Here is a 19870-nt window from a genome sequence, read left to right as displayed (position 1 = left end):
GCTGCAACCTGCCCGAGGTGAACCCCCCCCGGCCCTCACCCTTCCCGCTGCCACGCCAGCGCCCGCCCCGGGGGCGAGAGCATCCCCTCGGTGGGCAGCGAGCCCAGGGCACCCCGAATTAAACCGGGGAAGACACCGCTGGAGGTGGGGACACCCGGGGTGGGGCTGGGATGCCCTGATGGCTGGGGACCCCCCACGGGGACGGGTCTCCCCGGCGACGAGCGGCCACTGGATGTCGCGGGCGAGCGGCGCAGGGAGCCACCAGCCCCCCGGGGCCCGGCGGAAGGCGGAACCGGCGCCGTGCCCGGGCGGGCGGCTCCGGCTGCGGCTCCAGCGGCGGGGCGAGGAGGCGTGCAGGGCAGAAGCCGCCCCGGCACCTCCCTCCCTCGCTCCCTCCCTCCCTGCCGGCGGCGCGGCGCGGCCCGCCCGAGGCGTTCACCTTGCGCGGGGCGAGCGGGGCCGCATGGAGCAGCCCGGCCGCGCCGCCCGCCTCGCCAGCGCCCCCCGCCCCGCGCCATGAGCCTCGCGTAGCCGCGGCGGAGCCGAGCGGAGCCCCGCGCCGCCTGCCCGGCCCCTGCCCGGCCCCTGCCCGCCTGCCCGCAGCCCCCATGGCGAAGGAGAGGAGCAGGAAGGCGCTGGTGGAGCTGCTCCAGCGGCCCGGCAACGCGGCGTGCGCCGACTGCGCGGCCCCGGGTAAGGGCAGGGCGGGGCGGGGGGCGCGGGCGGCGGCCGCACCTGCCCGCACGGCACCGCACGGCTCGGCTCGGGGCTCTGCCCTCTCCGGCAACGGCGGGGGTTGCGCCCCGCCGCGGGGGTGCCTGACCCAGACCACAGTCCCGGGGGGATGCGGCGGGGATGCTCCGGGGCGGGGTGGAGGGACGGGGATGCGCTGTCGCGGTACCCGCGGAGCAGCCCCGGCCGAGGTGTCCCCCCCCGCCCCGCTCCCGGCCCGGCTCCCGCCCGGCCGTGGCAGCGCTGATGTCATCCCCGGCAGGTCCCCGCGCTCCGCAGTGCAGCCCGGGCGCCGTTACCCCGGCAGCGAGGGGGGCTCTGCCCGGGGGTGCCCTGTGCCGCTGGAGGCGGCTTGTCCTCCGTGTCCCCTCGCGAACGGGCTGGCTTTGGTCGCGGCTCCTGCCCTGTCAGCGAGCAAACAGCTGGGGGGAACCAGAGGCATCGCCGCGGGCACCCTGCCCACCAACCTTTGGCCAGCGACGGGCGCCTGCCCTGCGCGCTGCCTGTCGCCGGGCGGAGGACGGGGCTGAGCTGCCCGGAGTCCCCTTCGTGCGCAGAGGGAAGAAAAATCTGAGCTCGGGGCATCTTCCTCGCTCTTTGGGTGGTGAATTCTTGGGGTCGGGGCGTGAGTGTGGGAAAGCCTTTGCTCTCGCTGAGCAGGGTCTGTGTGGTGTGGTGGGACCTGCCTTGGAGAAGAATCTTAGAAAATTGCATAGCAAGTCACTTTCCTTTTTTTTTTTTTTAAAAAAATCACCATATAGAAACACCTAAATTTGTATTAGCTCGGGCAGGATGGCTCAGAAAGGACTTCCTTTTGAGCCTCTGTCATTCTATAGGTTAAAGAAAACCCAACACTTCAACTGAACATTATTTTTCCGGCTATTGATTTATTTTGGATTTCAGATCTATTGGGTACCACCATCCAGTGCATCCATTACCAATGGTTTTATGTCCCTAATCTACACCTCAGGACACTGCAGTTCACTTTCAGATGTGTTGTGTGCCCCGGTACCCGGCTGGAAAGAATAAAGAACTTTCTGCACAGTGTGAACTGCTTTGCAGCGCTGCGCTGCTCTGCCTGCTCCCACCCATCTGCTGGCTGTCGTTGCTGTCTAACTGTACCAACCCACCTTTGAGGTATCATGCTGAGCACAGCTTGGGCTCACCAAATAGGTGTCTGTCTAAATTATTCCTTCCCAGAGAAGACTTTACAAGCCTGGGCCATTCAGATCAATGGGGTAATTCTCTTTCCCTGTGTGTAATACAAAGCCCCTCTGCAAAATGGGAAGTTTCTCAGCATCAGCAGGATGGAGATGAAGCTGTAGGTCAGTAAAATAGCTCACGTCAGGGGAAGAGGGTTGTTGTTAAAGGCTCCAAATGGCTTAAACAACAAAACCGTATTTTGCCTTTGGTGACATTTGCATGCAGAGATAGCTTAGTGAATCTGAAACTCAGAGTGGAGAATTTGGGCCAGTGTCTTTTGTAACCCAAGATGTGCTATATTAATACCATTCAGCCTCTCCTCTGAACTGTCACGGCATTACTTCCCTGGGAATGGATCTCTGTTTGTCAACCCACTTTCTTTAGTGATCACTTTGCTGCAGTTTCTTTGGCAAACAAGCTACTCGTGGTGCTGTAATGTGCTCGTCCGCCTGGGAGTGACAATAAACTTGAGATGCCCTGGGCTACTTAACACGAGTTAAGACTTATAACTTGTGTCTCTAGATAATATATAAAATAGGCTGAATTCTGTTATTCATCCTGGGCAGATGTGGCAGATTAGGTCTTTTGGTATGAGATAACATGGGATAGGTGTCCAGAGAGCCTCCAGAATGGGGTACAAGTACATTCTTTGCTGGGAAATGGGATGCACAGAAATAAAAAGGTGATAGCTGGAACTGGGTGGACAGCTAAACACAGGCAGAGTACCAAAGCAGAGAAAATAAAGTGCAAATGAAAGAAGAGGGAGGGTGGGGAATGCACAGCAGATGAGGAAAGCAGGGTGTACTTGTGCTTTCCCACCTGTGTTATCGTCATTCTGCTGATCTGGTGCAGCTGGGGGTAAGCAAAAGGTCAAGATCCCTGATTTATTATTACTGCTTCTCAGGTGGGTGTGTTGCTTTCCCTGAGATCCCCAGTTAATTCAAGATCCACGATAAGAGGTAGCCATTTAGCTCAGGGATACTGATAACAAAGAATGGGATGGGTCAGAAATGTAACAATCACTTTAATTTGTATATGTGGAAGCCAGCTGGGTTTTCTTTTGCTCTTGGAAATATTTGTTTCGGAAATTAGCCAGTCAGTGAAAGTTTTGGGTTTTGTTATTCTTTTCTTTTCCCTTCCCTGCTGTCAAAGGTTGTTTTCTTTTGTTACTGTTTTGGCATCTGGGTGAGGCTCAGCAGCCATAGCCCTGGAGTATCAGTTTGTCCCCGGTATTATATGCTCCTGTAACAAAAGCCTGGGCTCCTGATGCAAACGAGCTCGCAGCTTGGCATCGTGGTGGCTAAGCTGTGACCGTGCGAAAAAACAGATCCCTGAGTGGACAGGGAGCACCTGGGAGGCAGCACTTCTCCTCCTAGGCTGGGTAAGTAACTTTGTCCCCTTCAGGGTCACCGCATCTCCTTGGGGAGATCTGGGCAAAACCTGCTGATTGCCTGGGTATGGGCCAGAATTTGCCACTTATTGTGACTGAGGGTTATTTAAGTGGCCAGGTCCTACAAGTGAGGCTGCTGTGTTCAAGACGTGTGTTCCCCTGGTTGGAATATAGCATGGAATGTGATGCTCCGGAAGGTCAGACCTGTGTCTTCCCAGGACCAGAGTGTACGTCTGGTAGAAAAATCTCTTGTGTAAAAGCAGAGCTTCCAAAAAATCCTCCCAGATTTTGAGGGCGTGTCTCAGGTAGGGAGAACAGGCAGCTGGGAATGCAGAAAGGATGCTAAAGTAGAAACTGAAAATCAGAGCGGAGAAAACCCTGAGAAGTTACATTTTTCACTTGTAGGTTTATTTTTTTAAAAGCTTCTAGTTAGGTTTTTGTTAATTGTATCTTTACAAAACCTTAATTTTCAACGAAAAGTTGATTTGAATAAAAAAAATGTTTCAGTTGCAAAAATGTCATCTGTCTGTAATGAATAGTGCAATTGCATTTGCTACATCTTTGAGACTGCATTGTGGGGTAGGAGCCCCTCGGGTCCCCCTGTCGTGACACACAGGATCCTGGATGTTGCTTTGCAGTGTGTTTGTTTTGGTGGGTTTGAGGATATGTTTTCACAGCGAAGACAGCATGGTAAATGCAGTCCTAAGTGCGAACTGAGCAATCTCGCTGAATTGCTGGTGTGTAATGGCTCTCAATGTATTAATCTTTTTTCCTTCAAGACTAATGTGGCAGTTCAGCCTTTTTTTTTTTTTCCTAAATGATTCTTTGTCTTGGGCAATCTTTCCTCACATCATGAGATGGATGGTTATCTCAGGGCATAACAAGACCTTGAGTATTTCTCTCTTTACTCCATTTTTTTATGACTTAGGCTTGTGTTTCCATGGAGCGAGAATCATTTTACATTGTAGGAGGACAGTGAGGCTCTGAAGACAGAAGTGGAAATCCCATCAAAGCGATCCTACAGTTTAAACCCTCTGGCAGCAGTTTACGTGCCTTGTTTTTATCATTTTCCTCTCTTATTTGGGATGGATTACTGGGTCACGGACCTTGGGTAACATTGGCCTCTGTGCCCGAGGCTCAGAGGGGATGAGGGATGGAGGAAGAGCAGAAGGCGTGCGATGGAGGGGAGTCTGGTGTCGGAGCTTCGTGCTGCAAAGCCGAGCAGATTTGGTATTTTGGTGTAACAGAAGATATAAAAGCCTGAGGGTGGGTGGTGTGTGGCTGAGGTGGTTGTAAACACCTTTCCCACGGGCCCAGCATCTTCTTATTTCTAAAGCAGGTGAAGCTTTTCCATTCCCTTGATTTCTTGAAGCGAGGGCGGTGATTAGAGGGAAACACACGAGCACTGGGGATTGCTTGATTTGCTCAGGATTAAGGAGGGCACTGAAAGGATTTGATCTCAACCCTCGCCTTCCCCTGCCCAACCACCGGTCCTAAAAAACACAGGCTGGGAAGACAACGGGCTGAGTCATGGGGTCCTGCCTCGTGCTGTCACCCGCAGCAACATCCCCCCATCCCCTCCGTGCTCTGCCGCGCAGCGCGTTCCCTCTCTTGCCCCCACTCCCTCCCACTGGAAAGCTGTTCCAGAGCTCCACGGCTCTAATGGCGTGAAACAGGCTTTTCATTTTCATGCTAAAAGTGGAAACTTGTTCCCGCACCTCCATTGTCCTCTGTTGTTTTTTTTTTTTTTCCCCCGGGAATTTGCCAGCCCTTCTCTCTGGGCATAAGCAGAGTGGAGGGGTAAGAAACTAAAAAAATAATCCCATAGCAGTTGTGCTTAACTCGATGACACTTTCTGCAGGGAAAAGGGCTTTTTGAAGCAAAGGAGGTTTAATGTGACGGTGTTTTCTGTCCGGTCCTGATGCCTGGGTTGCAGCAGAGCCGTGGGCTGCAGCCAGCGAGCAGAGGGGGCTGCTGAGACCTGCCAGCTGAATGAAAAGACCTTGGCAAGTTTAGTGCCTTCACTGAAAAATTTTCCTACTTAGAGAGGAGTGTTGGTGGGAGGCTGTTTGGCTTTAGTTTTAATGTCTTTTATTGTTATTTTTAAAATGCATGACCAGGGTCTGTTTATTAACCTCCTGATCTTTTCTCAAAGTAAATAGCAACAGAACTTCAGTGCTGCGCATGAGGTTCTCCTGGCTGGGGCGTTTAGGAAAGCAGCAGCAGCTGGTAGCGAGCAGAAAAGGCTTTTGCTTGTGTTGATTGCACTAAAATCCCTGTGATTATATCCCATATCCTAGGGCATGAGTTAACCTTTCTAGTGCAGGGCAAAAAAGGTTTTGCCTACCTGGAGAGATCCTGCTCTCCCCTCTAATTAGTCTATATCACCTCAAACAGAGGGGAGAGATCAGAACAATCTGTTGAATCTCCGTCCCAACGAAACACTGGCTCCCACCCAGCTGGTGTAGCGGGATGCAGCCAGGCAGCTAATTAAGGGTCAGGCCATTGTTTGTGCGCTGGAGGATGCGTTACCGGGGTATTGCTGTGCATTGGCCACGTTCTCACAGATATCTGTCTTGGTCAGCAATATACTGTGCTGTCTATAGTGGTAACTGTGGTTTAAGGCAAAAGGTGGAGCGGGGGCGGCCGAGTAAGTTTTGGGACTCTCAGTTCTTGCTCTTGTCTTGTGGCTACTTTGAGCCTGCTGCCGCTCTACTTCATGTGATTTTACTTGGGTTGATGGCATCTAGGGATGTTCAAACTGGAATCCTATGTTTATATTCTGGATACAGGTAATATTAATTATTTATTTTTAAAAAAAATTCCACTCCCATCCGACCTCCGATCTTCTCTCCTCTCCTTTTGGTTTCTATAAATTGTCCTATGTCTTACGTTGATTCTTCTTGTTTATTATTTTTCTGGGTCCAGCCTTTGTTTTTCCCTCCGTGGGCTGTTCTTACACCCAGTAATGTTGGGTTCAAGGTGCAGAGTTCGTTGTTCTCTGCGCTGGGTTTTCCTGGGGCTTGTGGTGGCAAAAGGGGCTGGGTGGGGAAGTTAATTTCTGAATTTAGCTGTGTTGCCCAAGTGTTTTAAGTTTTGCTCTGGATGCTTCTCTAATCTCTGGCTGTGCCTTCCCTCTCAGATGAACGAGATGGGAAAATACCACCCCAATACCTTTCTCCTGAGTTTAGTTTAGCTTTGTTTATTTATTTATTTTTTAAAATGAAGTTGCATTATATTTTTATTTTGAAAGTCACACACAGAATCACAGAATCAACCAGGTTGGAAGAGACCTCAGGGATCATCAAGTCCAACCGTTGCCCTGAGACCACCCTGTCAACTAGACCATGGCACTGAGTGCCATGTCCAGTCTTTTCTTAAACACATCCAGTGGCTAGAAATCTCTGCCACATTGGGCAGTGAAAGTCTTCTACAGCTGGCATTGGTTGTTCTGGAGCAATGATGCTGAAGGACAAGAGACTTTCTGCACTTACAACAGTGAATTTTGTTTAATATTCCCCTTGCTCCTTGTTAGTCTTTATTCCTTTTGGCTTGACATAATGGAATAAAGTCATTTGTGAGGAACTTAGGCATGCTGGAGAGTTTTCATTAGGCTTCACTGCTGCTTGCTTGAAACTCTGGAGGCTTAGAAAAAAATAATCTTTTTTGAGCAGTGTCCAAAAAAGGCCCGGATTATGACATATTGCCATTTCGGTGCACTTTTTTGGGCCCTGCCCAGATAAAATGGCTTAAATAAAATTACTGAACTCCACAGATGTCCAATCTCCAGCTGTTAAAGTGTCCATCAGCAAGGTGGACTTCACCTAGCTATGGAGACCTCAGCTCACCAGCCGTACAGCCTGGGGACACTGGTTCACTAAACTAATGGTGCTGCCCCAAAACTCACTTGTCTCTTATAAAGATGCTTAAGTGAATTTATTCGTGTGCTTGATAAGGTGTTGTCTTATCTCGAAGCAATGGCACAGTCATTGGAAGGGTTGGAGTCCATGATTATGCCGAGGTTGGAGATTGCTGACATTATCTGCCATGTTCCTGAGCTGAGAATTTTTCACGTTGTTTGTGCTGGAGAGCAGAAATGAAGAGAGAGGGACTGTGATGTGCTCAGGGAGCTCCATAGCCACCCACAGCCCCAAGCCTTACAAAGGGCTTTGGAAGAGCATCCCTGCAGAGGTGGGTGCCCACCCCAGCTGGCAGCCATCTGCCTGGGGATCTGTCACGAGTTCCCACAGAAGGTGTGTGGGTGTAGAGGTCTCATACCTTGGTTTCTTTGAAAATGGTGTCACAAGTGCAGGGAGTGGTTGAGAAGGGGAAGCGATGTTGGCAGAACCCTCCAGAAGATGGAGTCAGGGAATCCTTCACCTTCTTCCTTCCTGTCCACGGGCAGAGCAGTGGCACAGAGTGTTAGAGGGATGCACCAGCCCGGGGGCTTGCAACCCTCTGGCTTGTTCAGATGATGCTTAGAAATTCCTTTTCACTTTCAACTAAAGTCTAGGAAAGGCCCAGGTTGGCTTGCTTTCTCAATAAGATGTCTTGAGCCAGGAGAGCAAGAGCCATGAGAAATCTCTAATAAACTATTGTAACGGTGACATTTGAGAGAGACTTCCCCTGGTAGATCAGTTGGTTCGGGGGGGGTTTAGTACTTGGTAATTTTTTGGATGGGGCTAACTCAACTCCTGAGGCTTTTTGAACTCTTCTTCTGCCTGCTATTCCCTTTGACACTAAAAACAGTTGCCAAATTTGTGTAGTTCTGGGCTGTGGCTGTCACAGAATCACAGAATGGTTGGGGTTGGAAGGGACCTCTGGAGATCATCTAGTCCAACCCCCTGCCAAAGCAGGTTCGCCAAGAGCATGTTGCAGCACTATCACAGGAAAGCAGCACACAACCAGCCGAGCACCTACGAATCTTACACCCCCCCTTGCCGCATGATTTTGGATTTAAGGGATATTTATTTTTAAAACCAGAAGAGTAACGAAGAGGAAGTTGCTATTAATATACGTCAGGAATGCGAACTGCTGGTATCGGGTCTGGTGAGTCGAGTGATGAGTGCAGCTCTGTCATGGTGCTCCTTGAAGTTTATACTTTGGCTCTCTTAGTTAGACATGGCTTGATATGGTGTGGAGCAGGGCAAAGCATGTTTAAGAGTCTGGTCTAAAGAAAATACTGTTGGTGTCAGGAGAATGGTTTAAAGCCCCAGTTGGGATTGAAACCAGTTGCTTGAGGTGCTGTTTACCCATGTCGAGAAGAGACAGATTGGGTATGAGTTGACTCAGTGTCCACTGGAGCTGGAGTCTCCTCCATCTGAGCCTGAGGGTCTTCTTGCAGGATATTCCTCTACCCAAATGTATCCTCATTCCTGGCTGGAGGAAGGTGTGATGTCTCCTGGTCCTGTTGCACACAGCAGTGGAGGGGTTGCTTCTTTGAGAGGACTTGGGAAACCTGAGTCTAGGAAGTTGCAGACAACATGAAGAAACCCACCTGCGTGCCTAAGATAAATCTGTTAGCATAAAACAAGTGTTGGGGCTCCCGATAAAGCTCATGGAGACCAACACATACTTTGATACCCATTTCCCTGAGTCGGGCACTGTTTTGATCAGATCTGGAAGCCTTGAAGCACAGTTATTATGGAGCAGCTGCGCTGAGCACAGGGAGCTGGTGGCCACATTAGCCCCCAACGCCAAGCTTCGCTGCCACAGCTTCATCTTCCTCACCGGTTCTGCTGCTCTGTGGCCACCCCATCCTTCGGAACCCCTCATCCTTCCTCGTGCCTGATCCTCTGTGTGGAAGTCAGAGATGGGTTTTTCAACAAGAGACTGTGATGCTTTCACCTTGTCTGACTTGCATCGCTTGGTCCCACGGTCCTGGGCTAACACCTTGGACTGTTCTTGTGATAGGAAGTTTGGCAGGTCCCAGTCCTTGATTATAGCCATGTGTTTGGAGATGGGAGAGGACAGCATGAGGAGTTAAAGCATGGAAACATGTGTGAGCGTGCAAAACTCTTGGTTCTTGTTGTCAACCTATAACCTGACAACAGGCAGCAATCTTTGTGGTCGGGATGAGTGGGGTGCCTGACCTCAGGTGTGACGTGAAGCTGAGTCACCCAGTCATTGTGGGAGGACCGGGGTGAGGGTACAGGGATTGGGGCTAGTGGGGCTGCTGTGGCGTGCTTCGATCGACTCGCCTGGTTTTGTATTTGCCAAGCCTGAGCTGTAGTCGTCGGGGTCTTGCATGAGGGTGGGAGATCATGTGAGACAGAAAAAATACACCTTTATCTGTGGCTGCTGGTCCCAGCCCTGTGCCAAGGGAGCTGTGGCTGATGGGACTTGCAACAGCTTGGGAATTTGCTCTCCTCTCTTGGGTGGGCACCCAGCCACGTCTGATGAGGCTGCTCGTTTCGCTCATGGGTTTGTATCTGAACACAGCCACCTCTAGGGAACCGAATTAATCTTCTCCAGGGTGCGCTGGGGAGGTTGGTGGCTGTCCCCGTGGGCGCGGGCCGGTGGCAGTCCTCGGTACCCCGTGCAGAGGAGCCGTGTTGCCCCACGCCAGCCTGCTCCTGCTGCACTGACACAGCCAGGCCATTAAATATGCATGAGGAGGAGAAAGCACGTTCCCTTGCTTTTTATAAATAATTGCTGCGCTGTGAGGAGCGAGTGTTTAGCGTAATTACTGCGGGGGAATAAACAAATTATAACAGTTTGCGAGAAAGGAAGACCTGCCCTTACCCCTTGACAGCCCGATGCGATGGGGTGGCCGGGGGGGCAGGATGGGGTGAGGGGACCCACGCTGGGGGGGAGGTGGGGGATTTAGTGGCTGACTTGGTGACTTGCAAGGCAGCTCTTTCTGCTGGGGTGCAGCTGGAGCAGCAGGCGCTGACATTTGCCAGTTGGAGTTCAAACAAAGATCCCTGTATGGGCTTTATTAGCGAGGCAGCGTGGGACACTGGTGGATGTGTCCTGCCCCTGGCCCCTGCCCTCCTCCGGTTCCTCTTCGTCTCCCCGCGCTTTGGGCAATGCCTCTCCCGAGGAGGGATTTGGAGGTGAGAGGACTTGTGTTTAAAGTGCTTTATGCGAGAAGTCGGCTTGGGGCTGTAAACAGCGCGTGGTTTTGCTCAGAGAAAGCCCAGAGCTGCCACTGGCAGCATTTTTCCATTAAGGCAAGGGCTGGAAACCTCCTGGCATGGAGGGCTGGGCTGCTGCTGTGGGAGGAAGGTCTCTCTGTGGAGCACTCCCATTAAAAAAAAACAAAGAAAAGCAAGGCAAGGGAGCAGCGTAACGGCTTCCCTGAGCTGTTTGTTTTAATTGTACAATTTCTATTCCACCCGGCGCTTGGGTGGGATTTGCTGATGAAAGATAGACATTCACCTCTTCTCTTCATGTGAGCATGGAGTGAGTTTTGGAGGTCTCAGGCATATGCAGTTGTCTGTATATTGGGTTTTTGTGAATAACCGCTGCACTTGAGATTGCAGATCTGCTAATTGTTAGTGTAATTGGTATAACTATCAATAGAAAGGAACACACGTCTGTATTTTGCTTGTGTATTTGTTTGATGCCTTTAAAATCAGGGAGCTTGGACCTGGTGACTCCTGAACTCCCCTGTCCTGCCTCGTCTCTCCTTCCTCCTGCCCTGATCTGACAGACCATCCAAGTGCCATTCTCTCCTTCTTGCTTTCAGACCCGGACTGGGCATCCCACAGCCTGGGGATCTTCATCTGCTTGAACTGTTCAGGAATCCATCGCAACATTCCCCAAGTCAGCAAAGTGAAGTCGGTCCGTCTGGATGACTGGGATGATGCTCAAGTGGAGGTATGTGCATCTGGGACTTGAAGTACCAGTGAGTTTGGGTCGCTGCATTTTACCAGCAAAGCTGTAAAAGAGAGTCCTTTCTAAAGATGCCACGACAAACATGGTTTCAGAAAGCACGTCTAGGTAATTCCTGAATGTGGGAATGAGGTTCATGACGCTGATGGAAAAATGGAATAGCCATTTCATGAGAAGTTGTGAGGGTTTCCACCACACCTGTAAAAGTATCAATTAAATAGAGTGTGTAGAAATTACTAATTTTAAATGAATTGCCTTTTTTTTCTCACGTTGCCTCTAGCCTAGGCTAGATGGTAGGCTAGACCTCTGCTCTACCAACCCTGCCCAGCTCAGCTGTTCCTGGCTTTGTTCCATTTAGGGTTGAAGACTCTTAAACTCACAGCTTGAAGAACTGAACCCTCACAGTATAAATTCTCTCTGTTCATGCCACACACTTGCCTAGATTTGGGTGATGCTGCTGAAGGCAACCTAGGAAACCTGTGTGCTTTGACTCTTGGTGTCTTTAAAGGCATGAAAAACACTACCAGTCATTGATCTTTATCTCCTGTGTTGCAGATTTGAGGTTTTTCTGAAAGCCACAGCTCATGGAGTCATGTGTTTTATGAGGAAAATAGGCCTTTGTGTTACATGGGTTTTCCCTTCCCTGATTTTTTTTTTTTGAGAATGGACTGAATATGTAAACTTGAGAAGCTCAAAAACATGAAAATAATGAAAAAAAACCTCTTGGGGGTGGGGGGGAAGAAAAAGCTTAGCTGCTTGTTATGCTTGTATGCTTGGCATTTGATACAAAACAAAACATATTTAGCATGGCTGCCTGGAAAAGGATGGTTTTTTACACTTATAGAGTGATTTTCATTAAATAACATTTATGAATCAGGAAATATGTGGTTTTGTTTGCAGTGTTCTCAACTGGCCATTTTTTATAAGAGATCAGAAGGAAAGGAGGGCTGTCAGGGCAGATAGAATTTTAAAAATTATTTATTCATTTATTTTTAATACTTCAAGCTCCTCTCTGAGGTTGCTGGCATGGCTTTGCAAAAATAAAATTATCATTTTGGAACAAATGATGTGAGCCAAAGCAAAGGGCGTATTATTGGAGACCATTACCTTGCTGGAGCCGTAACACATGGAGATTTAATGTCAGGTTTTGCCCTCTGATTGCCTGTTTTCTGTGCTGGATTCCCTGGGAGCCATCTCGTTCCCATGCCTGTGAGTGGGAAATGCCACCGCGTGCTGCCTTCTGCTCCAGTGGGGATTGTGCACGTGTAACTGGGACGCGGGCCTGTCGTATTAAGCTGGGGGGAGCCCTGGCAATATTAATCAATATTAATTTCTGAGCCCTGGTTTGCAGGCAGAGCCTTTACAGCATCCCTTCTGTGCACAGCCCTGGGGAAACCTCAGTAAGTGAACAGAGGCCCCGTCCCAATAATTTTATTACTCTCTAGAAACGAAAGAGGACAAGGGAAAATACCGTTAACATTTTTTAATTCTTTCTGTTTTTTCTCTTCTTTTCACAGTTTATGGCCTCGAATGGAAACAATGTAGCAAAAGCAAAATACGAATCTAAATTGCCACCGTTTTATTACAAGCCAACGTCTCTTGACTGTCAGTAAGTACATACCTTTGCTGGTAAACACCATTTATTTGTTTGTGCAGCTGCAGCCTCTGTAATGTTTTAGTTTCAGCATGATACATATTATTTTTTTTAGCCACAAAGGAGGTTTCATTTATAAAAGGCTCTGAAAAATCTTTGTTCTCCTGCACACATATGGTAGAGTTTATACTTCGTGTGGGATCTTATTTAATAAGTACAGTTGAGATGATGCAGGGAAGTCAATAGTTTGTCTGGTCCCCAGACTCTTCCAAGTTTCTAAACCTAAGAAAATGCCAATTTCTACCCATTGATTTCATCTGCCTTTTCAGATGGTCCTTCTGCATCTAAACAGAACTTGCTTAGCTGCTGTATGAGATGCTAGGTTACTTGTAATACAAAAATACTGGGGTTTCGTGTCAAAGTGGTGGATTTTCTTTTTCTGCCTAAGTGACAAATAATATACTCTGTGAAGATGAGTGAAAAAATATTGTCTCCCATATAGCGTAGAGTAAACCTTCCTAGTAAGCTGGGGTAGACCTTGTAGACCAAGAGGGCTGAGCAGCCAGAATGCGCCGTACCACCCAGGGAGCAAGAAGATGAGCTGAAATTGTTTTTTAGGGTCCAGTACTGCAGAGTACACGGCGGGGTTTGTATCTTAGTAAAACCAGCCTTCACACAGGGTCTGGAGGGCATGATTTCCAGAGCCAGTATTTCAGTATTAGCAAACTGACGAGTACTGGGTGGTACGGCGCGTGGTCCTGAGAGGATCCACTGCCACGTTTATGTTGCCGAGCTCCGAAACCCCAGCGGTCAGCTGTACTGTTTTGAGACCTGCGTGTACTTACGATATTAAGGATGGAGAAGCAAGACTTCCACCTAGTTGTCATCGGTAGGAGAACCACAGTTCTAGGGGATTTTTATTGTGTTTCATCTTAAGTCTCAGCTAAATTCAATCAGATGTTGCACTCCAGCCTCAGCTGCTGTTTTGACTTACAGGGCAGGGGCCAATTCGATATCCCAGTTGTTTAAACCTTTCCCAGGAGCAGACTCCTGGTTCTTTTCCATGCCCCATCCCTGCAGAGCTCGTGCTGGGGGAGCCTGGCTGGACATGGGGCACGTCCCTCTGCAGCTTGGTGTGTCCTGGGATCCGGGTGCGAATCGCACCCAACTCTCCTTGCACGGGTCAGGCTGAGAGACAGCGAGAGCTCACCCTGCGGCTTGGGCAGCTCGCAGACCACAAGCGTTTTCATTCGTTCTGCTGCCGGGCTGGCAGAAACATCTGTGGCTCCTCCTGAGCTCGGTTGGCTGGCTCCTCCTGAGCTCGGTTGGCTGGCTCCTCCTGAGCTCCGTAGGCTGGCTTCCTTTGATAACGCAGCTCGGGCTTTGCCACTGTGATATTTTTTGTTCCTTCGTCCTGCGGTGCGGTTGCACCCTGGGGAGCTGTGCTGAGCGGTGGCTGAGCTCCGGGCACAGCCCTGCCAGGGCGCTGGGGCGGCCGCTCTGTCCGCAGCCCTTCCCGACGGGGAGGCACGTGGCTGGGCTCGTAACCTGGGAGAAACACGACTGGGAGAGTTAAGGGTTTTTTTGTTGTTGTTGTTTCTTTTTGGTTATTCATGTATTTGTTTATTGATTGGGAGGATGAGGCAGGGCTAGTCTTCCTGCAAGTGGCTGGAACACCAATTTCTGGCCCATTTGGGCTCCCAACTTGTGCCTGTTTTGCACTGGGACAACTTTCAGCCTGGATGCCCTGATTTCTGAACTGAGCCCGGAGCTCTGCTCACGTAGGTGTTCCCTGGGCCAGCGCTGCTGCGTCTCTGCCATGGGAGTAGGGTGTATGGGGATGGATTCGACCTCCTGCAGCAACAGATCTGACACTGCTGCAGTATAAACAGCTGTGGGCACGTCGTGTGTTGGGAATGTCTCGAGGATGATTTGCCAGGTTGTATTTTTCTTTCTCTAGTTGGAGGTTTTCTGTGCCTTTCAACAGATACGTGCTAAACAAGAGCAGGGGAGAGCTACTGTTTCAAGGGGATGTATTTAGCTTCCTCCACGCCTCGCTGCAGCCCAGTCACTGCAGTAGCATGAGTTGTTCCCAGCTCTCAGCCCTGGGTAGCGTCGCGATGGATGACACCTTCAGTTACCGCTGGCACCGTGCCCTTGTGTGCCGACCCACATTCTGCAGCATCAAGATGTTTTGGTGCTTCTAATTACGGCAACCAGTGCTGGCCAGCTGCAGCGGCTGGGCATGCTTTGAGGGGGCTGCCCTCGGGCTCGGCGCAGCAGGATGCTAGCACACAAGCCATAATAAGAACAGGCTGGTTGTTCATTTGAAGCTCCTTCCTTTTATAAAGTTTCTTCTGGAATCCCTCTACTTTGGTTACTTGAAGAATTGCAAAGTTCAGAGCAAGAGGGAAGAAGTACTCCAGTGCCAGCTTGTCCTTTTTTCTTCTTGCCTATGATGTTGTGTTTGCTTGGAAAACGCGTGGTGTTTGCCTGCTGCATCTGGCTTCTGCATCCTCCAGAAACCCCATTGTGGTTTTCTGGCTCTGTCAGACACTTGGCAAAGGTTAGAGAAGTTGGAGGGGTGCTCTGGAATTGCCCAGGGAAAATTTGCCAGCTGTGCATAGGCAAAAAAACCCTCCCAACCCAAAAAAAAGTCTCCTCTCATCTTCTGTCTGCCAGCAGCTTGGCCCGTGCGTCAGGAGCATGCCAGCAGAGCAGCCAGCTTCCACACCACGGGGGAGTCCCTGAGGCTGAAATGAATCCCAGAGCCTGGGATGTTCCTACACCACTGCAACGTTGGCCCAAAAAGCCTTGGGTGAGGAACTTAAACCACAAAAACCCTCTTTGGATGGTCACGAGTAGTCACGGCCCAGCTTTGTACACCACAGCAGCAGACAGAGCTGTAGAACAGCCTGTTCTGGGGCAGATACACTGCAAGCACAGGGCTGAGTTTTGAGTCACCAGTGACCAACGGGTAGCATCGCTTTTGAGTAAAAAGCAAAGGAAAAAGGCTTTGTTCAGCCATATGCTTGACTGAAAACTGATAGAAGAAGATGGAGACAAGCTCTTACTGGGCTTTTGCATCCATGCCCCTGCCCAGTACATAACGTCATCTTCTGTTGCCTCTTACTTGATTCAGGAACACAGAGCATCGTTCTGCGGAACTGCGTAAGAGCTGCAGTGCGTTGCTCTCCTCCTCTCACCGTGTTTGGATAAGTGGGAGCTACATCTGCTTCTAATGGAGAACACTTAAATATACTGACTGCCGGTACGTTTGAGTACCTTGGTAGGAAAAAACGGGGCAGAATGAAACGGTGTGAGTTGTACTGGGTGGTTGTCTTATCTGGAACGAGATGAGACATCAGTCAGAGAGAGGATGTATCCCAGTGAGGCTTACATCTTCAGGAGTCATCTTATGTAGTCATCTGAAGAGGAACAGTTATTAGCAGAAGTGACTCATTGTATTATGGTACGATTAAAATGTGCGGAGAAAAAATTGCCTAGTAAATCCCTGGATTTTGTTTTCCTTACCTTATCGTTTAAAGTTTGGTTCATTTGGTAGAGGAGCTACTGAGACCACCACCCCAATCTGGTGTCTGAAAGTCTGTCTGGCCCCCTCCCACGCACAGGGCGTAATGATGGTCAATGATGCAAACTTCTCACCTTTCTCCTCTTCCTCTGTCTCCTTATTTTGCTGGTACTTTATAGATAAAATTCTTCAATGCTTAATGTCCAGAGGGGTAGAGAGTGTTTTGCTCCAGCTCCTAGTTATTAATAAGAGTCTTCAGATTTTACATCCATGGCTTTCAAAAGTGCCTGATGTCTTGGGTGTGAAGCTCATGATGCTGCAGCATGGCCTCTTGGAGTGGCTGCTCATCACTTCCCAAGTGGTGGAATCTCCTGTGGTGGCTCAGACTGCGCTCAGCCTTGAGAAGTCTCTGCCTGAGCATCGCTCTGCCGTCAGCCGAGAGCTTGAGATCTGCCCCCTCCTTCAGTCCGAACCGGCCGCGGGGTCCTCTCTGCTTGTCGTTCCTTTTCTCTTTGTTGTTAGCTGGTAAGCCTGTTAATTCATATTGATTCCTATAATTTCCAAAGGAAATTGCTACAAGGTTATAATAGTACCAACACAGGCCCTTTCCTATGTGTTTTTAATCTGTGCTTAACCATTCTGAAAAATAGTGTTGTGGTGAACTGGACCATGCGTGTAAAACGACCAAACAAAAAAGGAACCTGTTAGGGCTTTAATTGAGTGTGTTATGATTCTGCATACTCAACTTCAGCTTTAACGTCTTCAGATCCATAATACAAGATTTTTATGCCTTGATAGCCAAAGCCCCTGTCTTTTTGCTCTCCTCCAGAAGCTTGCTGTTGGTGTGTGATCTTGGGGGGTTGGATGGCACATCACTCCCGGGGCTCTGCAAGCCGGGGTGATGCACAGAGCACCTGGAAGAAGCCCCCCAGCTGTCTCATGTCTCCACAAAGCCATTTAAAAGCAAGTCCTCACAGCTCGGAGGCAGGGTGTGAAGCGAGATGGGCTTTTAGTCTGCGCTGCAGTGGCTCTCCTTGCAGTCTGAGAGAAAATTTGGACTCGGACTTAAAATTTCATTAGGACAGTTGTTTGACAGAAACTTGGCATAGCTGTGTCCACAGAGCTGCCTGTGGGAAGCAGATTGTTTTTTTGCTGGAAAAACCTCTGACAAATTCCAGAAGCTACAAATTTGGGTTTTGGAAATGGCGTTCCTAGATGACATTCATTTCTTTTTGTCTTTGTTGGACTTGAGGGTGACTCACGAGGATGGAACCCGAGGGCAGTGGCGGTTGGTGTTTGATGTCTGCTGGGCCACTTTCACCTCTGGCTGGGGCTTCTTGACTGTCGTATGTCTCCAAAAACCCATGGCAGCCATGCAGCGTCTGTGGTGTGTGCACTGTGGTGCGTCCTAGGAAAGCCAGCCCAGCTGAGAGTCTTGGGTAACGATAAATTGGAGACTATAAATTTGGCCGGCTAGTGCTCCTCCACAGAGCACAAAGAAGCCATGCAGCCACAGTTTGGTATTAAACTGCTTGAACAGCTTTTCCCGTGGTGTTTATTGCTGCGAGTGAAAGGCTTTGAGTATGTGGGACCAAGATAAAACTGCTCCGCTGGCTGCTTCTGAAACCTTTCTGGCTGGCCCTTTGACAGAGAGCACTTGTTTTCATGTGGGTGGCCAGGCAAGCAAACAAGCACCTAAAATGAGATTTGGAGCTCTTGGTGTTGGCGGTGCTTTGTCGGCCTCTGGATGTGCCGCCTCCCTGGTGCAGCCCAGTCCTGTTCCATGTGGGGGAATTTTCCCTTATTCTGTTGGAAATGTGGGTTTTCCTTAGGGTTTGGGGCTTGTTTTTTTTTTTTTTTTTCTTTGCTGCCAGGTTTTTATCTTGATAATTACAAAGACCTTTCAGTTCTAATTGCCAAAAAATGACACATTCCCTGTAACCAGCAGCCTGCCAGACTTTGGGTGGGCTGTTAAAGCTTTTGGAGTTGATCCCGAAAGCTGTGCATCTCCGCAGTTTAGGAATGATGCAGTTATGCTGTTCGTGTTTGTTAGAAAAATATATTTGCTACATTATACCATTACCAGAAATGCAATAAAATACCATGAGGCTGTTGCTACAGTCCTTTCTATTCACAGAGCTCCTGTTGAAATCAAAGGTGGGGTTTGGATGGAGGGTCCTGTGTTTGGCATTTGATGTCCACCCTGGGTTATTTACATACATATTCACCTCAGGAAAAATACATTTCAACTAAACCACAGCAACAGATGCTTAAACGACCCCTGAAGGCATACTTAAAATGAAATGGAAATCAGGTCTGAAGTTCACTGAAAACAGTGGAGAAGACCATATGTCTTGAGTGACCTCTGGATGGTCCCTGCCCTCCCATTGCTCTCAGATCCCATAGGTACCAGGACAAATTCCTGCTTCTGTTTTAACGCCAGACTCAAAAGTAGCTTTTTATGTCAGAATTGCCTCCAGTCCACGTGAGTGAGAGTGGTCAAGTCCCGTCTCAACTTCTCTATTGCATTGAAGGGAGATGCTGGACTCGTTGCTGTCCTCATTGAGTTTTTGTTTCAGTTTCTTTTGCTGAAGTTGTTCTGCTTTCTATAAATAACTACTGGAGCAGAAGCTGCAGCTACTGGCCTTACACTGAGTTGTCCTAACCAGGAGCTACTCTTGGTATATCTCGGATTTTGGGAAATTATCGCTGAAAGAGCCTGGGTTTGTGATGATGAGAAAAGGGGAAGACCGTGTGAGCTGTCAGAAAGTGCTTGTAGTGAGCTGGGAAAGAGGCATGGCTGGAGTCCTGTCTGCTGTGGGAGTTGCCATCGAAGTCACTCGTGGTCTGGCCCAAAAGCTGGGAGGGGTTATGAGAGCATTTTGCAGCTTCTCAGGATACCCCTTTGGGCAAAGTGCCTCCTGGCTGCCCAATTTATGCTCTGTTGTACAAAAGCTGTGGAGATATTGAACCACTGCTGTTGACAGCGTCACGGGAAATAAGTCACTGCAGAGCGGTGTTCCCTAAGGCGTGAGACCAGCAGAGTGTATCGTTGTAGTATTTGCATTATACAGCAAGAGTGTTTTCCCACTGCTGCACATGAACCTTAATTTATACTGTATTTAAGCATTCGTACTGGAAGGCTGACTTTCAGAGACTCAGAACAGCTGCAGCTCCTGCTGAATCCACTGAAGTCAGCTGGAGCCGAGGGTGGTGTGAATTTGCTTCCTTCTAGTTAAATCCCTAATCATCTTGTTGAAAAGGTCCAGGTTTGGCTACGGTGATAACAAGCTGTCTGCAGCAGCCCGGCTGGAAAAATTGAAAGAAGGGTAACAATTTAAGTATTTGTATTGATTTTTATGATTAAATTTCTGTAGCCTTGTTGATGAGGGGCAGAAATACAGAAACAGGCCATTAACTGCTACCTTTTGGGTCATCAAGGCTTCTACGTTTGCAGGCTACTGTGTTGTGGATATTAGATCCAGAAAAAGCATCCTGAAGAGCCCCCTTGCACACTCCTACAAAACCCATCCGAAGCGCCTGAGATGAACTGAAGATGGGTTGCACCCAAACCAGAGCA

At 49.3% G+C, this 19870-nt stretch overlaps 1 protein-coding gene across 1 annotated transcript in view; it reads left to right on the top strand.

Annotated features, from left to right (window-relative positions):
- The first annotated feature begins 608 nt into the window (after positions 1 to 608).
- The window catches only part of ADAP1 (ArfGAP with dual PH domains 1), a 54618-nt gene continuing 35356 nt past the window's right edge, over positions 609 to 19870 (top strand). The window contains exons 1-3 of the mRNA XM_068422492.1: positions 609 to 693; positions 11019 to 11149; positions 12682 to 12773. Of these exons, the coding sequence (XP_068278593.1) occupies positions 609 to 693; positions 11019 to 11149; positions 12682 to 12773 (308 nt within the window). The remainder of the gene's footprint in view (positions 694 to 11018; positions 11150 to 12681; positions 12774 to 19870) is intronic.

Source organism: Nyctibius grandis, chromosome Z, assembly GCF_013368605.1.
Source record: "Nyctibius grandis isolate bNycGra1 chromosome Z, bNycGra1.pri, whole genome shotgun sequence".
Classification (NCBI taxonomy): Eukaryota; Metazoa; Chordata; class Aves; order Nyctibiiformes; family Nyctibiidae; genus Nyctibius; species Nyctibius grandis.
This window is presented reverse-complemented; position numbering and strand designations above follow the sequence as displayed.